General features: G+C 41.7%; 1 protein-coding gene across 3 annotated transcripts in view; it reads right to left on the reverse strand.

Moving 5' to 3' along the window:
- The window catches only part of CACNB4 (calcium voltage-gated channel auxiliary subunit beta 4), a 396,197-nt gene that overhangs the window by 53,293 nt on the left and 323,382 nt on the right, over positions 1-19,522 (reverse strand). For all 3 annotated transcript variants that reach the window (XM_029605496.1, XM_029605493.1, XM_029605495.1), the window contains one exon: positions 11,324-11,433. In XM_029605496.1, the coding sequence (XP_029461356.1) occupies positions 11,324-11,433 (110 nt within the window). The remainder of the gene's footprint in view (positions 1-11,323; positions 11,434-19,522) is intronic.

A 19,522-nucleotide genomic window follows, 5' to 3' on the forward strand; every position in this document is an offset into this window, starting at 1 on the left:
TTAGGTTTCTCATTACAGCATGGCTACAATTTTGACTAATCCAAAATCTTTCATTCAAATGTGAAGCCTACATGCTTCACAATCACATTCCCTTCATAAATGTGCAAGCAGCCACTGCAAGCGAGTCTTATCCTACAAAACGTGTAAAGGGGTGAAGAGAGAGAATACTGCTGTTGTCATCATTGTAGGATGAACAGGGGTCCATGAAGTGAGCAAACTTATCCCAAGGTCAACTGGAAAGTCCTTGACAGAGGAAAGAGTCAAAATCACTAGCTTTTGAGTTCTAGTTCTCAGCATTGATCACCAAATCATGCTAAAACATGTCCTGTTTTTTATGTTTCCTCTAAGCATCCTGTTGCTTGCCAGTATCACAGACAAGATGATGGGCTAGTTGAAGCTTTGGTATGACACAATATGCCAGTTCTAGACCACCGATTCGAAACAGCACCTATGCCATTCTCATTATGCACAAACATGATAAACCTTAGTGATGTTCAGTTTCATCTACTTAAGGGGCCTATTTACTAAGAACATAAAAAAGACATGGTGTCAATACTTTGTAATGCCCCCTCCCCTCTGTGAATGCAAGATTTACTAATGGATGTTAAGACCTTAGTGAATCCCATGTTCGTGCCAGGAAAACATACTGCTGCAACCAGAAAAGTAGTTATTTATCTTCTACCAAGTGCAGCAGTGCCCATTCCCAACTGCAACAATACACATTGCCAGCACATTACCCTCTTCTACCCACCCTCCTGGTTCTTAACCCCACCCCTACTCAATCCCACAAAAATTCTCCCCATCAACTCTGGCTCCCCCCAAATCCCCACCTCTCCCTCTGGACCGCCCCTTAACAACTGGAGTCCCCAGATGCAAAGCGGGCAGGAAAGATTCACAGTTGCTCCTGTCCCACCAGCACACAAATGGCACAGGCTGACCCAAGAGTCTCCTTTGCTCTTCAGATGGGGCAAAGGAGATCCTTGGTTCAGCCACTACCATTCTGAATCACAGTGCTGGTGGGCAGGGGTGACAGGGAATCACCCCTGTCCAATTATGGATCTGGGGGCTCCAACAGGTAAGGGGTTCCAGGAGCAGTATGGGGGAGGCAGGGATGGGGATTTTTTGCCAGATTTGGTGCGGGGGAGGGGGGGGGGGACAGGGTTTAAAGTCAGGGGACATGGCTATTTCAGGAGGTGGAGAGAAGGAGACGATGTGCCAGGGCTAGAAATAGGAAATCTTTTCTTGGGGGTGAATTTGGCTGCGGAGTTTGCGTCAGAGATAAGGAGAAACTCACTCATGGCTAGTTGTCCCTTTAACGTAGTAAATGATAGCAGGTAAAGACCAAATGGTCCATTCATTCTGTCCAGTAAGGTGTTCTGTCTGTGAATGTTAACCCCTTGCCATCTTGTTCAAGATTATAAATGCCGCTCCATATAAGTTTTCACATTCAGAAACATTACCACCTTACCCCAGTGCTTTATTTTCTGTCCTCTTGCTACAAGGGATTATCTGTGTTTATCCCATGCTCTTTTGAATTTCATCACCATTTTTGTCTTCATCACTTCCTCCAGGAGGGCATTCCAGGTATCCACCACCTTTTCCATGAAAAACTATTTCCTGCATCTATCACCCTGGAGTTTCGTGTCATAACCCCTAGTTCTACAGTTCCCTTTCTGTTGGAAGAGGTTGGACTCTTGTGCTTTTCTAATACCTTTCAGATATTTATAAGTTTGTGTCATATCCCTCCTGTTTCATATTTAGAGCCTCAAGTCTCCTCTCATAATTCTTCTGGTGATTGTCTCTCTCTGGACTGTTTCTATCCTTTCCCTATCCTTTTTTAAGATATGGCCTGCAGAACTGAATACAGTACTCCAGGTGAGCCCTTACAAGTGACCTGTTCAGGGGCATTATCACCTCCTTTTTCCTGCTGGTTGTGAATCTCTCTCAGTGTAGCCCAGCATCCCCCCTGGCCCCAGTCACTGCCTTGTCACACTGCCTCGCTCTCTTCAGATCATAAGATACTAATCACCCCGAGGTCTCTCAACCTCCAGCACCTACAACTCCTTTGGATGTCTGCACCCCAAATGCATGACTCTGCACTTCCTGGCACTGAATCTTAACTGCCAAGCTTTCAGACCACTCTTCAAGCTTCTTTGGATCGCTTCTCATACTCTCCACTCTTAGGGCCTGATTTTCAAAACCATTTACGTGCTTAAAACTGGGTTTTACACATGTAAATGCACTTTACCCATGTAAGTGGGCTTTTGAAAATTGCTACAATATGTGCCATTGAATTGTCCATAGGTTTTACCTGCAAAAAATGCATTTACATGGGTGAATGGCTTTTGAGAATTACTACGATAGTATGTTAAATTTACATGCGTAATTCCTTTGAAAGTTCACCTGTTAGTGACATCTGCAAAAACACACAAATTTTTCCTTCTAACCCTATCACAATATCGCTCACAAAGTTATTGAACGGAACCGATCCCTGAGGTACCGCACTAATCCCCTTTATCTTCTCGGAGTGATTTCCATTTACCACTACCCTCTGCCATCTATCAGTCAGCCAATTTCTGTCTCACCTTTTTCGGGATATTCATTTTATTCACGAGTCTCCTATGTAGGACCATATCAAAAGCTTTGCTGAAATTCATGTAAATCACATCTGGTGCACATCCTCTGGTCAACCAATCCAATACAATTGATCAGATTTGTTTGATACAGTCTTCCTCTCATAAAACCATGCCTATTGGAGGGCAGATAGTTCCCTACCCTTTCCTTCAGCAGAGACTCCATTCATTTTCCCGCTAGCGTGGTAAGGTTGACTGGTATGTAGTTAGTTACCAATCGCCTCTCCGATACCACTTTTGAAAAGAAGGGCCACAGACACCCTTTCCAATCTCGCAGAGCAACTCCCATTTCTAAGTATCTACTGAACATGTCCTTCAACGGACCCGCCGTAACCTCTCTGAGCTCCCTAGGATTTCTCTCATCCATCCCTACGGCTTTGTCCATTTTCAGTTATGCTGGCTCCGTGCAAACACATTCTTCTTGTAAATGGCGTGGTATCTACCCTACTCTCATATGCACCTTTGTAAACTGCTAGGGAACAAACCTTGATGAATTATCCTAAATTCACCCCCCCCCCCCAAATCTCTTCCTCATTTGGTGTAAGACTACCCTGATACATTTCTCCTTGTTTATGTCAAGGCCCCACCCTTTACCAAACACAAGAAAAACAAAACAAAACACTCTGGTAGGCACAAACAGATAAGTCACCCAGGTTTATTAACAAAACTTCCTGACAATAAACCAAATATATTTCAAAATAGCAGATAAGATATATCATCACACATCATTATGACATTTTCAGTGACCCCAGGCTGACTCAAAACTATCACTGTACAACAATCTCAGTAATCCCAGTCTCGCACAGACCTATCACTGTACAACAATCTCAGTAATCACAGTCTCGTACAGACCTATCACTGTACAACAATCTCAGTAATCCCAGTCTTGCACAGACCTATCACTGTACTATAATCTCAGTAATCCCAGTCTCGCACAGACCTATCACCGTACAACAATCTCAGTAATCCCAGTCTCGCACAGACCTATCACCGTACTATAATCTCAGTAATCCCAGTCTCGCACAGACCTATCACCGTACTATAATCTCAGTAATCCCAGTCTCGTACAGACCTATCACCGTACAACAATCTCAGTAATCCCAGTCTCGCACAGACCTATCACCGTACTATAATCTCAGTAATCCCAGTCTCGCACAGACCATCACCGTACTATAATCTCAGTAATCCCAGTCTCACACAGACCTATCACCGTACTATAATCTCAGTAATCCCAGTCTCGCACAGACCTATCACCGTACTATAATCTCAGTAATCCCAGTCTCGTACAGACCTATCACCGTACTATAATCTCAGTAATCCCAGTCTCGCACAGACCTATCACTGTACAAGAATCTCAGTAATCCCAGTCTCGCACAGACCTATCACCATACTATAATCTCAGTAATCCCAGTCTCGCACAGACCTATCACGTACTATAATTTCAGTAATCCCAGTCTCGCACAGACCTATCACTGTACTATAATCTCAGTAATTCCAGTCTCGCACAGACCTATCACTGTACAACAATCTCAGTAATCCCAGTCATGCACAGACCTATCACTGTACTATAATCTCAGCGCCCTCAGTCTAATTCAAACTTATCACCGAACCATACAGTAAGTTTCTTTTGGTAGCCTGTTATCTTAAAACTCCTTGCGATTGCCCTATTAATGAGTGGCCAGCTCTTTCTTAAAATAGGAAAACAACATATACAAATCCCTCCCTTCATGGAAATTTCTCACCCAGAAGCTGAAACTGGGAATTGCCAGCGGCCATCTGCCTTGAAGTTCTCTCATGCCGGTCTCTCTCTCTCTCTCTCTGTGTCTGGATGCTAAAGCAGTTGTGTGTCCGTTGTAGTTAGTCTTGTTACTAGTGCTGTGAATCTCTCTTATAGCTGGCTGTTATTGCACTGTTACAGTAACTACTGCTGCACTTATGCACAGCCTTGTGTGTGTGAGTTGGTTAGTAAGCAGGTTCTTCAGAAGCTGTCTCTTAGTTGCGTATAACTTTCCCCGGCTCAATCAGTGGAAATCTTGCCGTGACTTCATAACTATTTATTTATTTATTTATAACTTTTTTTTATACCGAAGTTCAGGTAACAGAATTACTTATCACTCCGGTTTACATTATAACAAGTAGAAAACAATGACAACATATATCTTACAATGAACAAGGGAGTGAACAACTTGGATAATATAACATAACTAGGAACAGTAGCAGTATGCACTATTAGAGCGAAACTAGCGCATGGGGAGGGAGGTTTGCTAATGGGGGGGGAGGGGGAAGGAAGGTTGTTCGTGGAGGGGGGGAGGAGGGAGAAATTTCTTATTGATGAGTAAAAACATGAGCATAGGTTCTGGACGTCAACAGTATGAAAACAGTCTATGGGAGCTGTGGAAGACTAAGTAAGTTAAGGGAATGCTTGACCAAATAGCCATGTCTTGAGTCTTTTTTTGAACGTGTTGGGGCAATGTATCTTAACAACTGGATATAAACTATGGTAATAGTAATACAATCTTATTTATGATAAACCACGTTTGTTTTGAAATGCCAATAACTATATATTTCTTGCAACAACAACCCTCATACGGGAGCCCAATCTTGACACTTGGAAATGTGTGTGGTTTTCATTCACTTTAAATATATATGGGATTTATAACCCATTACAAAGTGAATAGCTCACCATATATATTATATAATCATCGGGTTTGTTGCAGTAACTTATTATTCAAAAACGACTGTGGACCTTGACAATTTTTTTTTCTTTTTTTTTTTTCCTTTTTTAAAGTCCACACAATTTGTTCATTGCAAAATGTATCCACAGATAAAGTGCGGCTCCATTTTCAGAAACATGCCAAAACGTTAAGAGGAGTTCTATCCGCAGAGTAAAAATGTAACCTGAAGCCCGAGCCCCTGATGAGTTCTTTAAACGAAACATACGCTGTGTCGGGCGCTGGGGAGAAAGCAGTTTAAGGTTTAAACTGCGGTTCAGGAGTTTTAGGAAGGGCACATGAAGTTGTAACGCGATTCAACATCACAATAAGTGGATTTTCGCTTTTTTGTTTTATCTGTGGATACATTTTGCAATGAACAAATTGTGTGGACTTTAAAAAGGAAAAAAAAAAAAAAGAAAAAAATTGTCAAGGTCCTCAGTCGTTTCTGAATAATAAGTTACTGCACCAAACCCGATGATTATATAATATATATGGTGAGCTATTCACTTTGTAATGGGTTATAAATCCCATATATATTTAAAGTGAATGAAAACCACACACATTTCCAAGTGTCAAGATTGGGCTCCTGTATGAGGGTTGTTGTTGCAAGAAATATATAGTTATTGGCATTTCAAAACAAACGTGACTTCATAACTGGCACCGTTTATGCCAGGTACTGAAACTTTTCCAGTTCAGCAGATTACTTGCCATCGGCTGCCTGGGGCTTCTGAGGTTTGGGATTTGATGCAACTCACTCACCAAAGTTACATATTCAGTACTTTGAAAAGTGAACAGGATGTTAATTTTACACGTCCGTCTTTGATGAGCTGATGATCGCCGATGTACACTTCTGACATATTCACCATCTTTACCTAATTAGCAGTTCAGCTTGTGATTATCTAACCCATCTGCCCTAAGAAAAGTCGTCTTTCCCTCTTTCGTTACCACACAGAGGAGAAAGAGTAGCAGGAAACTAAGGATAATGGACAATACAAATGGAGAGTCCGCTTTTAGAGGAAAGCAGGACTTCTGTTAGAAGCCAGCAAAATTTAAAGAAAGGAATGGGAAAAACAAGATTAAATGATCTACCTAAAAAATTAACAACTACTAATGTCTATATAAAAAAAAAAGGAATATAACTATCTGGGCCTTTAACTAACTTAAACCTTTACCAACCAGAAGAAGTCCTTCTCCAAGGTCCTCTTCAGTGAACACCAAACAGAAGTATTTGTTTAGCATTTCTGCTTTCTCCTCATCTCTCGTGATCATTTCTCCTCATCTCCTATCTCTGGCTTTCCCGCCTTTCTCTAACATACCTGAAAAAGGTTTTACCACCTTGCTTTACTTCATTATCAATCTTTTTTTCCCACACATGCCTTTGCTATGCTGATTTCATTCGTAATGTCTTTCTTGTGTTCCTTTTTTTTTAGATCCTTTGTACTTTTTGAATGCTGATTTTTTAATTTATTTTTTCAGCCTCCTCTTTGCAGAATCGTATCAGCTTCCCTTCCTTCTTTTATTTTCTCATCTTCCAAAAATATTTGTTACCCTTATTATAGCTCCTTTTAATTTATCCCACTGTTCTACTTTATGGGATTTGCCAGGTACTTGCAACCTGGATTGGCCACTGTCGGCGATAGGATATCGATGGTCCTTAGTCTGACCCAGCAAGGTAATTCTTATATTTTCAGCTTCTCCTCAAGGATCTTCCCCATTTTAACAAAGTCAATATTTTTGAAATACAGGACTTTGAACTTTGTGTGACTTCTCACCACCTTGGACTTTATATCAAACCATACAGTCTGACGATTACTGGTGCTCAGATGGGCTTCTACCTAGGCATCAGAGAAACTGTCTAAATTTGTGAGTACCTGGTCCAGTATTGCCCCTTCCCTCATAGGTTCCATCACCATTTCTTTAAGCAGAACTCCTTCAGAGGCATCTATGAGCTCTCTACTTTTTACCAGTTCTGCAGATGGGCTAATTCAGTCCATATCCAGCACATCAAAGTCACCAACCATCAACACCCTCCTTCATTCCCACCTTTTGGATGTCCTTTGCTGGAGTCCTGCCTAGTTCCTCTGCCCGAGTTGCAAGTCTGTAGACCACACCTACTGTATGTATATGGAAGTGCCATTATCTCTTTCTAACGGGCCGATACAGTAAAAGTCACGGGAGAGAAGGTGAACGCCCACTCTCCCGGCGCGCGCACAGGCCACTCTCCATGCGCGCGATTCTGTATTCATATGAGGGCCCGCGGCAAAAAGAGGAGCTAGGGACACTAGCGCATCTCTAGCACCTCTTTTTTGACAGGAGTGGTGGCTATCAGCAGGTTTGACAGCCGACGCTCAATTTTGCCGGCGTCGGTTCTCAAACCCGCTGACTGCCACGGGTTCGGAAACCGGACGCCGGCAAAATTGAGCGTCCGGTTTTCAACCCATGAGCTGTGGGCAGATTTCACTTTTTTTTTTTTTTTTTTAACTTTCGGGACCTCTGACTTGATATTAAGTCGGAGGGTGCACAGAAAAGCAGTTTTTACTGCTTTTCTGTGCACTTTCCTGGTGCCCGGAGAAATTAACGCCTACCTTTGGGTAGGCGCTAATTTCTGAAAGTAAAATGTGCGGCTTGGCTGCACATTTTGCTTTCTGAATCGCGCGGGAATACCTAATAGGGCCATCAACATGCATTTGCATGTTGCAGGCGCTATTAGGTTCGGGGGGGGGGGGGGTTGGACGTGCATTTTCGACGCGCTATTACCCCTTACTGAATAAGGGGTAAAGCTAGCATGTTGAAAACGAGCGTCCAATCGCGGGTTAACAGTGCGCTCTGCTGGAGCGCACTGTACGGTATCGGCCTGTAAGACGGCTCACAATGCCTCCTCCTTATCCCACTTCTCAAGCATTTCAATCACTTTGATATTATTTTTTTACATAAAGAGCTACTCCTCTCCCTTTTCTGTTACCTCTATGGGGAGTTGCTAACAACTTCAACAGGCTTGATTGCCTGCTGATACTCTCATTGGGAAGGTTAACTCATCTCTAAAAAATGACATTTAGAGGCTTATCGCAAATTGCAAAATCTATCACAATCTGCATTAAGTCTTTGTAATATTAATAAGTTGCTTTGCATGCATCTGTACACAATGCAGTATGGTCATTTTTACCAAGTTTGGATAGATTTTTATATGATATCAATAGTGCTTTATCAATATTGTGATCCGTTTAGCACATATTTTGATATAAACGGAATATAAAAGCCTTAAAATAAATAAATAAACAATTTTAATACACAATAAATGCCAAATTCTGCATTTATACTACTCAGTAAATAGGCCCCTAAGAGAACTTTTTAGTAATAGTTCCCTTCTATTTTGTCTCTACATAAGAATGGTCAGTGTTTAGCCGATTAATACATTTCAGTTGCTTTAAGGTGCTGTGCTGAAAATCACAATCAGCAGTTAATAATGGGCTGAATAACTCTTCTGGATCATGATCACAAACCCCACCAAATTATCCAAATATATCACCAGGGTATTTGCTATGTTAACGGATTTTCCTGCATTGTTTTTTTTTTTATTTTGGACTGTGCTCACCAAAACCCTGGCCACGGACTAATATCCACCCCATTGGCAACATTTTAGGAAAAAGCATGGTAATATGTTAAATACTTATTACATTAGGAGGCAATAATCAAAGTACTCGTCTTGGTGCAAACCCCATAGGTAAATTTTATCCTTGTGCTTTGCATCAATAATCAAAGCAAAACTATGCAGACAGTTTTGTTTTGATTATTGCCCTCAAAAGTTACTCAAAGAGATTTGCACCTGCTTTCTCTACAGCTGAGTTTTTTTGTTTTTGTTTTTTTTGCCTAAAACAATTAGTTTTGAATAATCAAAGCAATGCACCTTGTTTGATTCCCCACCATCTTCCCATCCAGGGAATGCATCTAACAAAATACAGAGAAAGATGTACTCACATCATAGAACAATATGCGTATTTTCCCTGCATCAAGGGAATTTTTAAAAAGCCCATTTCCATACGTAAAATGCATTTTTACCCATGGAAATGACTTTCATTATAGCCCTCTCTATATTAAGCACAGGAAAAAATTCTACAGTGATACCATTTACAAAATAATAATTGAGAAATGAGGTTAACAATTTTGGGGCCGATTTTTAATCCTACGCACGCGGGGTACATTTGTGCGCGCTACCCGGCGCGCACAAATGTACACCCGATTTTATAACATGCATGCGCTGCCGCGCGCATGCTATAAAATCCAAGGTCGGCGCGCGCAAGAGGGTGCACACTTGTGCACCTTGCGTGCGCTGAGCCCTAGGGGAGCCCCGATGGCTTTCCCCGTTCCCTCCAAGGCCGCTCCGAAATTGGAGCGGCCTTGGAGGGAACTTTTCTTTCGCGCCCCCCCACCTTCCCTTCCCTTATCTAATCCACCCCCCAGCCCTACCTAAATCTCCCCCACCTTATTTTATTTTTTATGTCTGCCTCTTGCAGGCGTATCTTGCGCGCGCTGGCTGGCTGCTGACGCGCCATCCTCCGGCACAGCCACTGTGCAGGAGGACTCGGGACCGCCCCCGGCCCGCCGCCCCGCCCCTTTTTCAAAACCCTGGGACATAAGCGCGTCCCGGGGCTTGCGTGCGCTGCCAAGCCTATACAAACTAGGCTCGGCGCATGCAGGGGTAGGTTTTCGGGGTTACGCGTGTATATTTCGTGTGTAACCCTTTGAAAATCTACCCCAATTTCTGATAGAAATTTGCCTGTTTAAACTTTCAGTCACCTTTGGTATGTTACGTTTCTGACCATTGTTCCTTAAATCATCCTACACAGAAAGAACACTGGTTCTTAACGGTTCATCTTTTACTGAAAGTCCATAATAAACCTCACCATCCTACTAAACGGGATACACAAAGAAACTTCTTTAGGTTACTACCGTATGCTAAGGAGGAGTTGGGTGGAGAGGAAATCAGACTGAGGGGCCTATGTGCCTTGATTAGTGTGCACACTAAAAAGTGCATTATGCATAAAGGCTCTAGCATGCATGCTAAACCTGTCCGAAAAGCCATGTGCATGCTAAAATTAGCATATACATACATATAAATGAAGGAACACTTAGTGCCTGCATATAAGCATGCACTAAATAGCACAGTATACTCTCCTCCTTGTGCTATTTATCACATACTGGGTGGTTTGGACCAGGTGTTAAATTTTTTGGATCACATACTATTTCAAGAACTCAGCTAACAGGATACATTGGAAGGTAAGAAGAGAACAGAGATAACACATGCTTGAGCACACACATCCAAAACCTTTCTATCTTTATTTAGACAAGAAAATGTATTTTCAAACTAAATGTTCACTGATGACAACTGTTTTTCAAATATTTGTTGCACACTACATAGTATATAAAGCACAATATTATAACTATTACAAATGCTGGAATGTTGCATTACAAGTGTTCTATTTACTACATGCTCTCAGATAGTAAGAGTGCATTACTTTGGTGCAGGAATTGTAGAAAATAGGCAAGTGAGACAATGTTATCAGTACAAGGAAGTCTCATAGAGCTCCAGTAATATATTATTGATGGTTGTGGAGAACCATCGAAATGAACCTAAACACAGATGATTCTGCCATTTTTCACCTTTGCAAACTATTATTTAAGTATACCTTATTCATAAGATCCTCTGATTGAAATAACAAGGGTCTCCTATAAAGGAATGTGATTGGCTGCAGCCTTCATCATGATCTACAATAGTAGAGAATTCCTAATCGCCTCCGTAAACAGACAGTATAATCCAAATTAGTCCCAATATCTAATTAAGAGAAAAAGTTTAAAGTATAAAGTAATTATAAAAGAGTGATTCAGTTAATGGCACTGTAGCTTTATAATTTCATCTTCTTCTGTTGATCTACACATAGATTTGCAGTTATATGTTGAGAGATTTAACTAATTTCTTACCCAAACTGGATCTGGTGTTTGATCGCTCGATTATTGCCCTCTTGCTTGGATTATTTAAGACCGACCTTTTAGCAAGGGAAATATCAGCTGTAACTCTGGTTATGGATATCCTATAAACAAAGAAAAGAATGATACAGAACCAATGAGATGGACATTACAGATTAGTGTGTCTGTAAAGAAATTGAGAGAAAGAAAGAAACTACCAAGCTGAGCTAACATTCCACTTAATACGTATTCTATGAGGTGCGCAGATAACTAAGGAGCAAAGATGAGCAAGCGCTACTGTAAGATCAGAGGGTATAACCCACAACTTGAATTACAATTCAAATTTAAAGGAGTAGATGCTGTCTTTAAGAAAGACTTTTTCACTTCATCTATACAGCAATCACATTTGGATAGTCCCAGATGTGAAAATAGGTCAAGTGCAGCTTCATATCCTTCCTTCATAGTGGCATCATCAGTTGGCCAAAACAAAAGAAACCAAACCGCTAAATCTCCACTTGAAGGTATGACACCAAAGAGTTAAATTCCAAAAAAAACAACCCTATTGAACAATCAAATGGACTAGTGTTGTATAAAAAAAAAGTTCATTACATTAATCAAAATTGTCAAAAAATCATTGTGTAGAAAGGATGGTAGTTTCACACCAGGCTCCACTACTGATACCTTCTGGGTTATCAGGGCCATTATCACTGTAATCATTAACTGCCAGCCTCCTTCCAATAATTGACCATTATTTTGAAAACTTTTTTAAGCAATTTAAAGACAGTGTATATAACAGAATAATAATAAAAATTCCAAAATCAATGGTTTATAGTCTTTTTCTATAAACTAAACAAATAAATATTTGTGAGTGTTGATGGATCAAATATAGAATATTCCGTCATACCTCCAGGTGATTCAATAAACATTATCTTTATAAGTCCCCAGCATCAAAAAATTATTGTATTATCTTACTGCCCTCCCGACATGGTTGCATTTCAAATGAATGTCTTTCATCAGGGGATGTCACTCATATAACAGTAGACCGGCGAATAGGATATTCCAACTGCGGTAGACAGCTTGCTAACTCAATGGCTCGTACACTGCAGAATGACTAGTATTAGCATCCATTTCTTTTAAATGACCTATGTGACCTGGAAGAAGTCTACCAGATATAAAGAACACGGCAGGCCAAACATAATAAATGCAAATAACCAATCATGATGGCATGCATACATCTCATGGGTTCCGAAAGAAAATATGCATTCTGTACTATTCATCAATGCTCACAAACCTCATATGAGTTGCATAAAATTGATATATATCCAGTGCCATACTAATATCAACTGTTAGATGAAACGCCCCCCTCAAAACAGGGATAGCCAATCTAACTCCTCATTCATACCTGATGGGGCAATTGTATTGAGAGTATAAATCCAAAATCACTCCCGATAATTTAAGCATGCCTGTACATCATCTCTGCATATAAAACCTGATACTAGCTCGATGACCGTCCATTCAAACAATCAAATGTATGACCAAGCTCACTGCAATGTTGTACCATCGATGCGCTTAGACTGTGTTTGTAGGTGGGATTTATGTTCCGTGAGGCGCACCTTAACAGAACGAATGGTGCGACCCACATTTAATTTAGGACAGGGACAGATAACCATATATTCTGCATTAGCCGAAAGATAATTTGTTTGAGATCTTCTAATGCGATAACCCATAATTGGATCTTGCTAAAATGTGTCCTCTATTGTATTCCCACAATAGCCTCAAGTACTACATTTTTTATGCTATCCTTCTGTATATGAAACTGTGTTTTTCAATAGATCAGACTATACTACCCTGTCCCGTATATTTGAACCATGTGACATTGCTATTAATGGAGGTTCCTTGAAGGTATCATGCAATGCTAAAGTATGCCAGTGCTTTCTGATGGAAGCTGCTCTAAAGGCAGATGATGTAATAATCTGCTTTAAAATACAAACCAACCGTGAATTGTCTTTACTGGGTTTATATTGAACTAAATGTTCTGCAGTGTATGAGCTGTTGAGCTAGCAAGTTGTTTATCACAGTTGGAATATCCCGTTTGCTGGCATACTGTTAAAGGAGTGACATCCTCTGATGAAGGACATTTGTTGGAAACGTGGCTACGTTGGGAGGGAAGTAAGATAACACAATAATTTTTGATGCCGGGGACTTAAAAAGATAACTGTTTAGCGAATCACCTAGAGCTATGGTGGTTTATTCCACATTTGCTCCATCAATGCTCACAAATATTTTTAGTTTATTAGAAAAAGACTATTAACCTTTAATTTTGGATTTTCCATATTTTGTTCTGCTGTATATACTGTTTCTAAATTGCTTATGAAAATTTTCAAAAAAATGGTCAGTTATTGGAAGGAGGCTGGCAGTTAATGATTACAATGATAACAGCCCTGATAATGCGGAGGGTATCAGTAGTGGAGCCTGGTATGAAACTACCACCCCTTTCCATACAATGAATTTTTGACAATTTTGATGAATGTAATGAAGTATTTTGATACTTAACACTAGTCCATTTTGTTGTTCAAAACAAAAGAGAGGCAGCCAATCACAAAAACAATGCTGAATCATTGGAAAGTGACTGGAAAAAAACAAAAAGTGTATATGGCTATAGGAAACCAAAAAAATAAATGGGGCAATTTTGAAAACAGATTACCATGAAAAATGTTATTTTTTACTTGCCTAACTTGAATGTTTGGAAAATCGCTCACCTTCAATGTGAGTAGAAGCATGTGCATTGTTTTACAATGCATGTACTTTTTACCTGCACTGTCAGAAGGCATTATCAAGGGCGGATTAGGTCAGGAAAGGAAACTAATGGGCGTAGATGGCTTTTTCAAATCTATACTCTTTATTGCAATTTAAATTTTTGTCTATACAGAAGGCAGGCACAAATACCCTTGCTGCAACATTAATCAAAGTAAAACTACTTGTGTAATTTTGCTTTGATTATAGGTGCAAACTTTGGGGGTAGAAAGTACCCCCAATATTTGTACCAGTGTGGGCAGTTTGATTGTTGCCCCCTAAATAAATAAATTAATCCAATCAATGGGCTGTCATATCACCCAAGGGGTTTAAAGAAACCAAATGTATAATCATAGGCCAATGAATAAATAAAGCATTGAATTTAACATAGCATTTATATTTTGCCATTCCTAGGAAGAATCAATACCCACTCATTCAAAAGTTAACATATAAAATACACAATAAAATAGAAGTTACAGTTCTAGGAAAAAGGAGGAGGTCTACATCTTCATATCAAAAACAATACATTACAGACTAAATCTTTCTCATACGCCATCAGTAGCAGAAAGTTCCCCAGTGGCTAGTGGTTCCTAAATAATAAAATAGAGAAAAAGCTTCCCTAAACCCTCAACAAAGGTCTATAAAAACACGAGAATCCCAGCCGGAGCCAGGAACCAGCCAAGATCTGGAGAGCTGACCAAAAAAAGCAAGTTCTAAGATTTTTTATGGAAGGTCAGATAAGTAGCTTGCATTCGGTACACTACAGGCAATGTTCCACAAATGGGGAGCCATCCCTCTCCTGCATTAGAGGGAGTTTTGTCTCCTTTTGCTCTTCTCTGCAATCAAATATAGTCCTCCTATGAATAGGAAGATTCTACTCCCTCCTTATCCTCTAGGCATTCTAAAGGAACCAAATGTATAATCTTAGGCCCAATGGCAAAAGAAAGATGAGATATAGAAAACAATTTTAATTGAAATATAAACAAACAACAAAAAATGTGAAAACCCTAACATGGCCGATGTTTTTTTTTTTTTTTTTTTTAAATCTTTGACATGGTTCCATATAGGCAACTTATAAGCAAACTGAGTGCCCTTAGTTATAGGCCCTAAAATGACTGTGTTAGAAACTGGTTGAATGGGAGGTGACAAAGGGTAAACAGCATGCACTCCAAAGAAAAGAGGTTTACCAGTGGTATGCTACTTAGATCAGTCCTCGATCTGTTCTGTTTAAGGTTTTTGTAAGCATTATGGAAGGGATATTGGGAAAGTTTTGCCTTTTTGCAGATGACACCAACATCTACAACACGGTAGATTCCTTGGAAGATGTGGAAAATATGTGGAGGGATTGAGTGAAGCTAGAGAAATGCTCCAGAGTTTGGCAGTTACTATTTAATGCTAAAATAATGCAGGGTTATGTATTTGGGTTGCAAAAATTCAAAGGAACAGTTCTTCTGTACACAAAAAAGGAGTAGGATTTGGGGATGATCATATCTGATGACCTTAAGGTGATCAAATAGGTAGAAAAAGGATGGAAAAAGACAGAAGGAATCTTGGGTGCATAGGAAAAGGAATAGCCAGTAAGAAAAAGGTGATATTGTCTCTTTATAAGTCTCTAATGAGACCTCATTTGGAGTACCATGTACAATTCTGGAGACTGCAACTTCAAAAGGATATAAACTGAATAGAGTCCGTCCATAGGGTAGCTACTAAAATTGTCAACGGTCTTCATAGAGGCATGTAGGGACAGTCTTAAATATCTAAACATGCATACGCTGGAGGAAAGGAGGAAAAGTGGGATATGATAGTGACATTTAAATACCTTAAAAAATAAATGCACAGGAGGTGGGCCTCTTCCTACGGAAAGGAGGTTCTGAAACAAGGGGTCACAGAATGAGGGTGAAAGGGGTAGAATCAGGAATAATCTAAGGAAATATTTCTTTCCAAAGAGTGGTGGACGCAAGGAACAGCCTCCCTCTAGAGGTGCTGGAGACAAAGACAGAATCAGCATACAAAGGAGCATGGAATAAGTTCAGAGGATTTCCTAGGGAGAAGAAGGGACTATAAAGCTGAGAAGATGTAGGTGGGTAGACTGGATGGATCATATGGCCTTTATCTCATGTCATATTCTATGTTTCAGCAGTTTCCTGTCTATTTCTAAGAGAAATTGTTTAAATTATACTGACAACAATAAGAGAAAAGAATCAGAGAGAAAAAAAACCAAAAAAGGAAATAAATCCTTTTGTAAATAGTGTCACTTAGCTGATAGTCCTCTATGTCTTTTTTCAGGTTCATCCTCTCTGGGGCCGAATGGCGTGAATCACTGGAGGTGGATCAATCTGCAGTTCATTATGCAATCCAAGCCTGAAGCAGGAAACTATAGCAGTATCTTCACTGATTGTTTGACAGATATTTCAAACTGGTTACTGAAACTGAACGTGCAAAAGACTGAAATTATGAGACTGTGGCCATCTTGCCCACTCTTGCAAATTCTGCATGTGGCTTATTGATGGTTTCACTGGTATAGATATCAAAAACAAAAAAAAAAAGATTTGAAGGTATATTTGGACAACTCCTTTAGTTTAGAATCACATATAAATGATATATTAAGTAAAGCCTTTGTGAAACTGGGGATGGTAAGGACGATTTGTCTTTTTCTTGATTTTAAAGCTCTCTCTTTAGTGATTTTGCACCTGGACTGTTTTAATGGTCTTCTGGTAGCATTAACATCTAAATTAGTCAGGAAACTAGAGATAATATAGAGTAGGGATGTGAATCATTTTTTAACGATTAAAATTATCGTCCGATAATTTTAATATCGTCTTAAATCGTTATAGAACACGATACAATAGAAATTCTAACGATTTATCGTTAAAAATCGTTAAATCGTGTTAGTGCGCACTAAAGGGAGTTAGTGCGCACTAACTCCGAGTTAGTGCGCACTAACTCGAGTTAGTGCGCACTAACTCGAGTTAGTGCGCACTAACTCGAGTTAGTGCGCACTAACTGAAAATGATACAAATTGACACTTTCCAGGTCAGTAAAGGTCAGTTAGGAATGAATATGTGTTCCTATTGGCTGGCTGCCCTCTTATCTATTGATGTTAACCAGGTTCCCACTGAGGTGATGGTTGGGGGGATGGGAAATGGAAATGGAAACTCAGGAACACTAACAGAAAATGATACAAATTATTGACACTATCCAGGTCAGTAAAGGTCAGTTAGGAATGAATATGTGTTCCTATTGGCTGGCTGCCCTCTTCTCTATTGATGTTACCAAGGTTCCAACTGAGGTGATGGTTGGGGGGATGGGAAATGAAAACTGTTGGTAGTTGACAAAAAAAGTAATGTGATCAGTCAATATGACTAGAACCTGTGCCCTATTCCTGATACCAGGGGTGTTGTGATCTTCCTGCACTCAGTGCCCTATCCCTGATACCAGTCTGAGACAGGTCCCTCCCTGCATTACTAGTGAGAGGCTGGCTTCACAGACAGGGGGGAGCTGCCTGACCCTCACTCCTGAGTCCTGACTTCCCCCATGTCCCAGCTAGTGAATGGTGTGTGGGTGAGGGGGGGGGAGGATGGTGAAGTCTGAGACAGCTCCCTCCCTGCATTACTAGTGAGAGGCTGGCTTCACAGACAGGGGGGAGCTGCCTGACCCTCACTCCTGACTTCCCCCATGTCCCAGCTAGTGAATGGTGTGTGGGTGAGGGGGGGGGGTGAGGATGGTGAAGTCTGAGACAGCTCCTTCCCTGCATTACTAGTGAGAGGCTGGCTTCACAGACAGGGGGGAGCTGCCTGACCCTCACTCCTGACTTCCCCCATGTCCCAGCTAGTGAATGGTGTGTGGGTGAGGGGGGGGGGAGGATGGTGAAGTCTGAGACAGCTCCCTCCCTGCATTACTAGTGAGAGGCTGGCTTCACAGACAGGGGGGAGCTGCCTGACCCTCACTCCTGACTTCCCCCATGTCCCAGCTAGTGAATGGTGTGTGGGTGAGGGGGGGGGAGGATGGTGAAGGCTGAGACAGCTCCCTCCCTGCATTACTAGTGAGAGGCTGGCTTCACAGACAGGGGGGAGCTGCCTGACCCTCACTCCTGACTTCCCCCATGTCCCAGCTAGTGAATGGTGTGTGGGTGAGGGGGGGGGGGGGAGGATGGTGAAGTCTGAGACAGCTCCCTCCCTGCATTACTAGTGAGAGGCTGGCTTCACAGACAGGGGGGAGCTGCCTGACCCTCACTCCTGACTTCCCCCATGTCCCAGCTAGTGAATGGTGTGTGGGGGAGGGGGGGGGAGGATGGTGAAGTCTGAGACAGCTCCCTCCCTGCATTACTAGTGAGAGGCTGGCTTCACAGACAGGGGGGAGCTGCCTGACCCTCACTCCTCTGGGGTATTGTGATCTTCCTGCACACAGTGCCCTATCCCTGATACCAGGGGTGTTGTGATCTTCCTGCATGCAGTGCCCTATCCCTATTAATACCAGGAGTGTTGTGATCTTCCTGCACGCAGTGCCCTATCCCTAATACCAGGGGTGTTGTGATCTTCCTGCACACAGTGCCCTATTCCTGATACCAGGAGTGTTGTGATCTTCCTGCATGCAGTGCCCTATCCCTGATACCGGGATGTGTGCAAGAAGATCCCAACACCCCTGGTATTAGGGATAGGGCACTGTGTGCAGGAAGATCACAACACTCCTGGTATTAATAGGGATAGGGCACTGTGTGCAGAAAGATCACAACACCCCTGGTGCCAGGGTTAGGGCACTGTGTGCAGGAAGATCACAACACCCCTGGTATTAGGGATAGGGCACTGTGTGCAGGAAGATCACAACACTCCTGGTATTAATAGGGATAGGGCACTGTGTGCAGAAAGATCACAACACCCCTGGTGCCAGGGTTAGGGCACTGTGTGCAGGAAGATCACAACACTCCTGGTATTAATAGGGATAGGGCACTGTGTGCAGGAAGATCACAACACCCCTGGTGCCAGGGTTAGGGCACTGTGTGCAGGAAGATCACAACACTCCTGGTATTAATAGGGATAGGGCACTGTGTGCAGGAAGATCACAACAACCCTGGTGCCAGGGTTAGGGCACTGTGTGCAGGAAGATCACAACACTCCTGGTATTAATAGGGATAGGGCACTGTGTGCAGGAAGATCACAACACCCCTGGTGCCAGGGTTAGGGCACTGTGTGCAGGAAGATCACAACTCTCCTGGTATTAATAGGGATAGGACACTGTGTGCAGGAAGATCACAACACCCCTGGTGCCAGGGTTAGGGCACTGTGTGCAGGAAGATCACAACACTCCTGGTATTAATAGGGATAGGGCACTGTGTGCAGGAAGATCACAACACTCCTGGTATTAATAGGGATAGGGCACTGTGTGCAGGCAGATCACAACACCCCTGGTGCCAGGGTTAGGGCA

The sequence above is a fragment of the Rhinatrema bivittatum genome, chromosome 6 (genome assembly GCF_901001135.1).
Source record: "Rhinatrema bivittatum chromosome 6, aRhiBiv1.1, whole genome shotgun sequence".
NCBI classification, from domain to species: Eukaryota; Metazoa; Chordata; class Amphibia; order Gymnophiona; family Rhinatrematidae; genus Rhinatrema; species Rhinatrema bivittatum.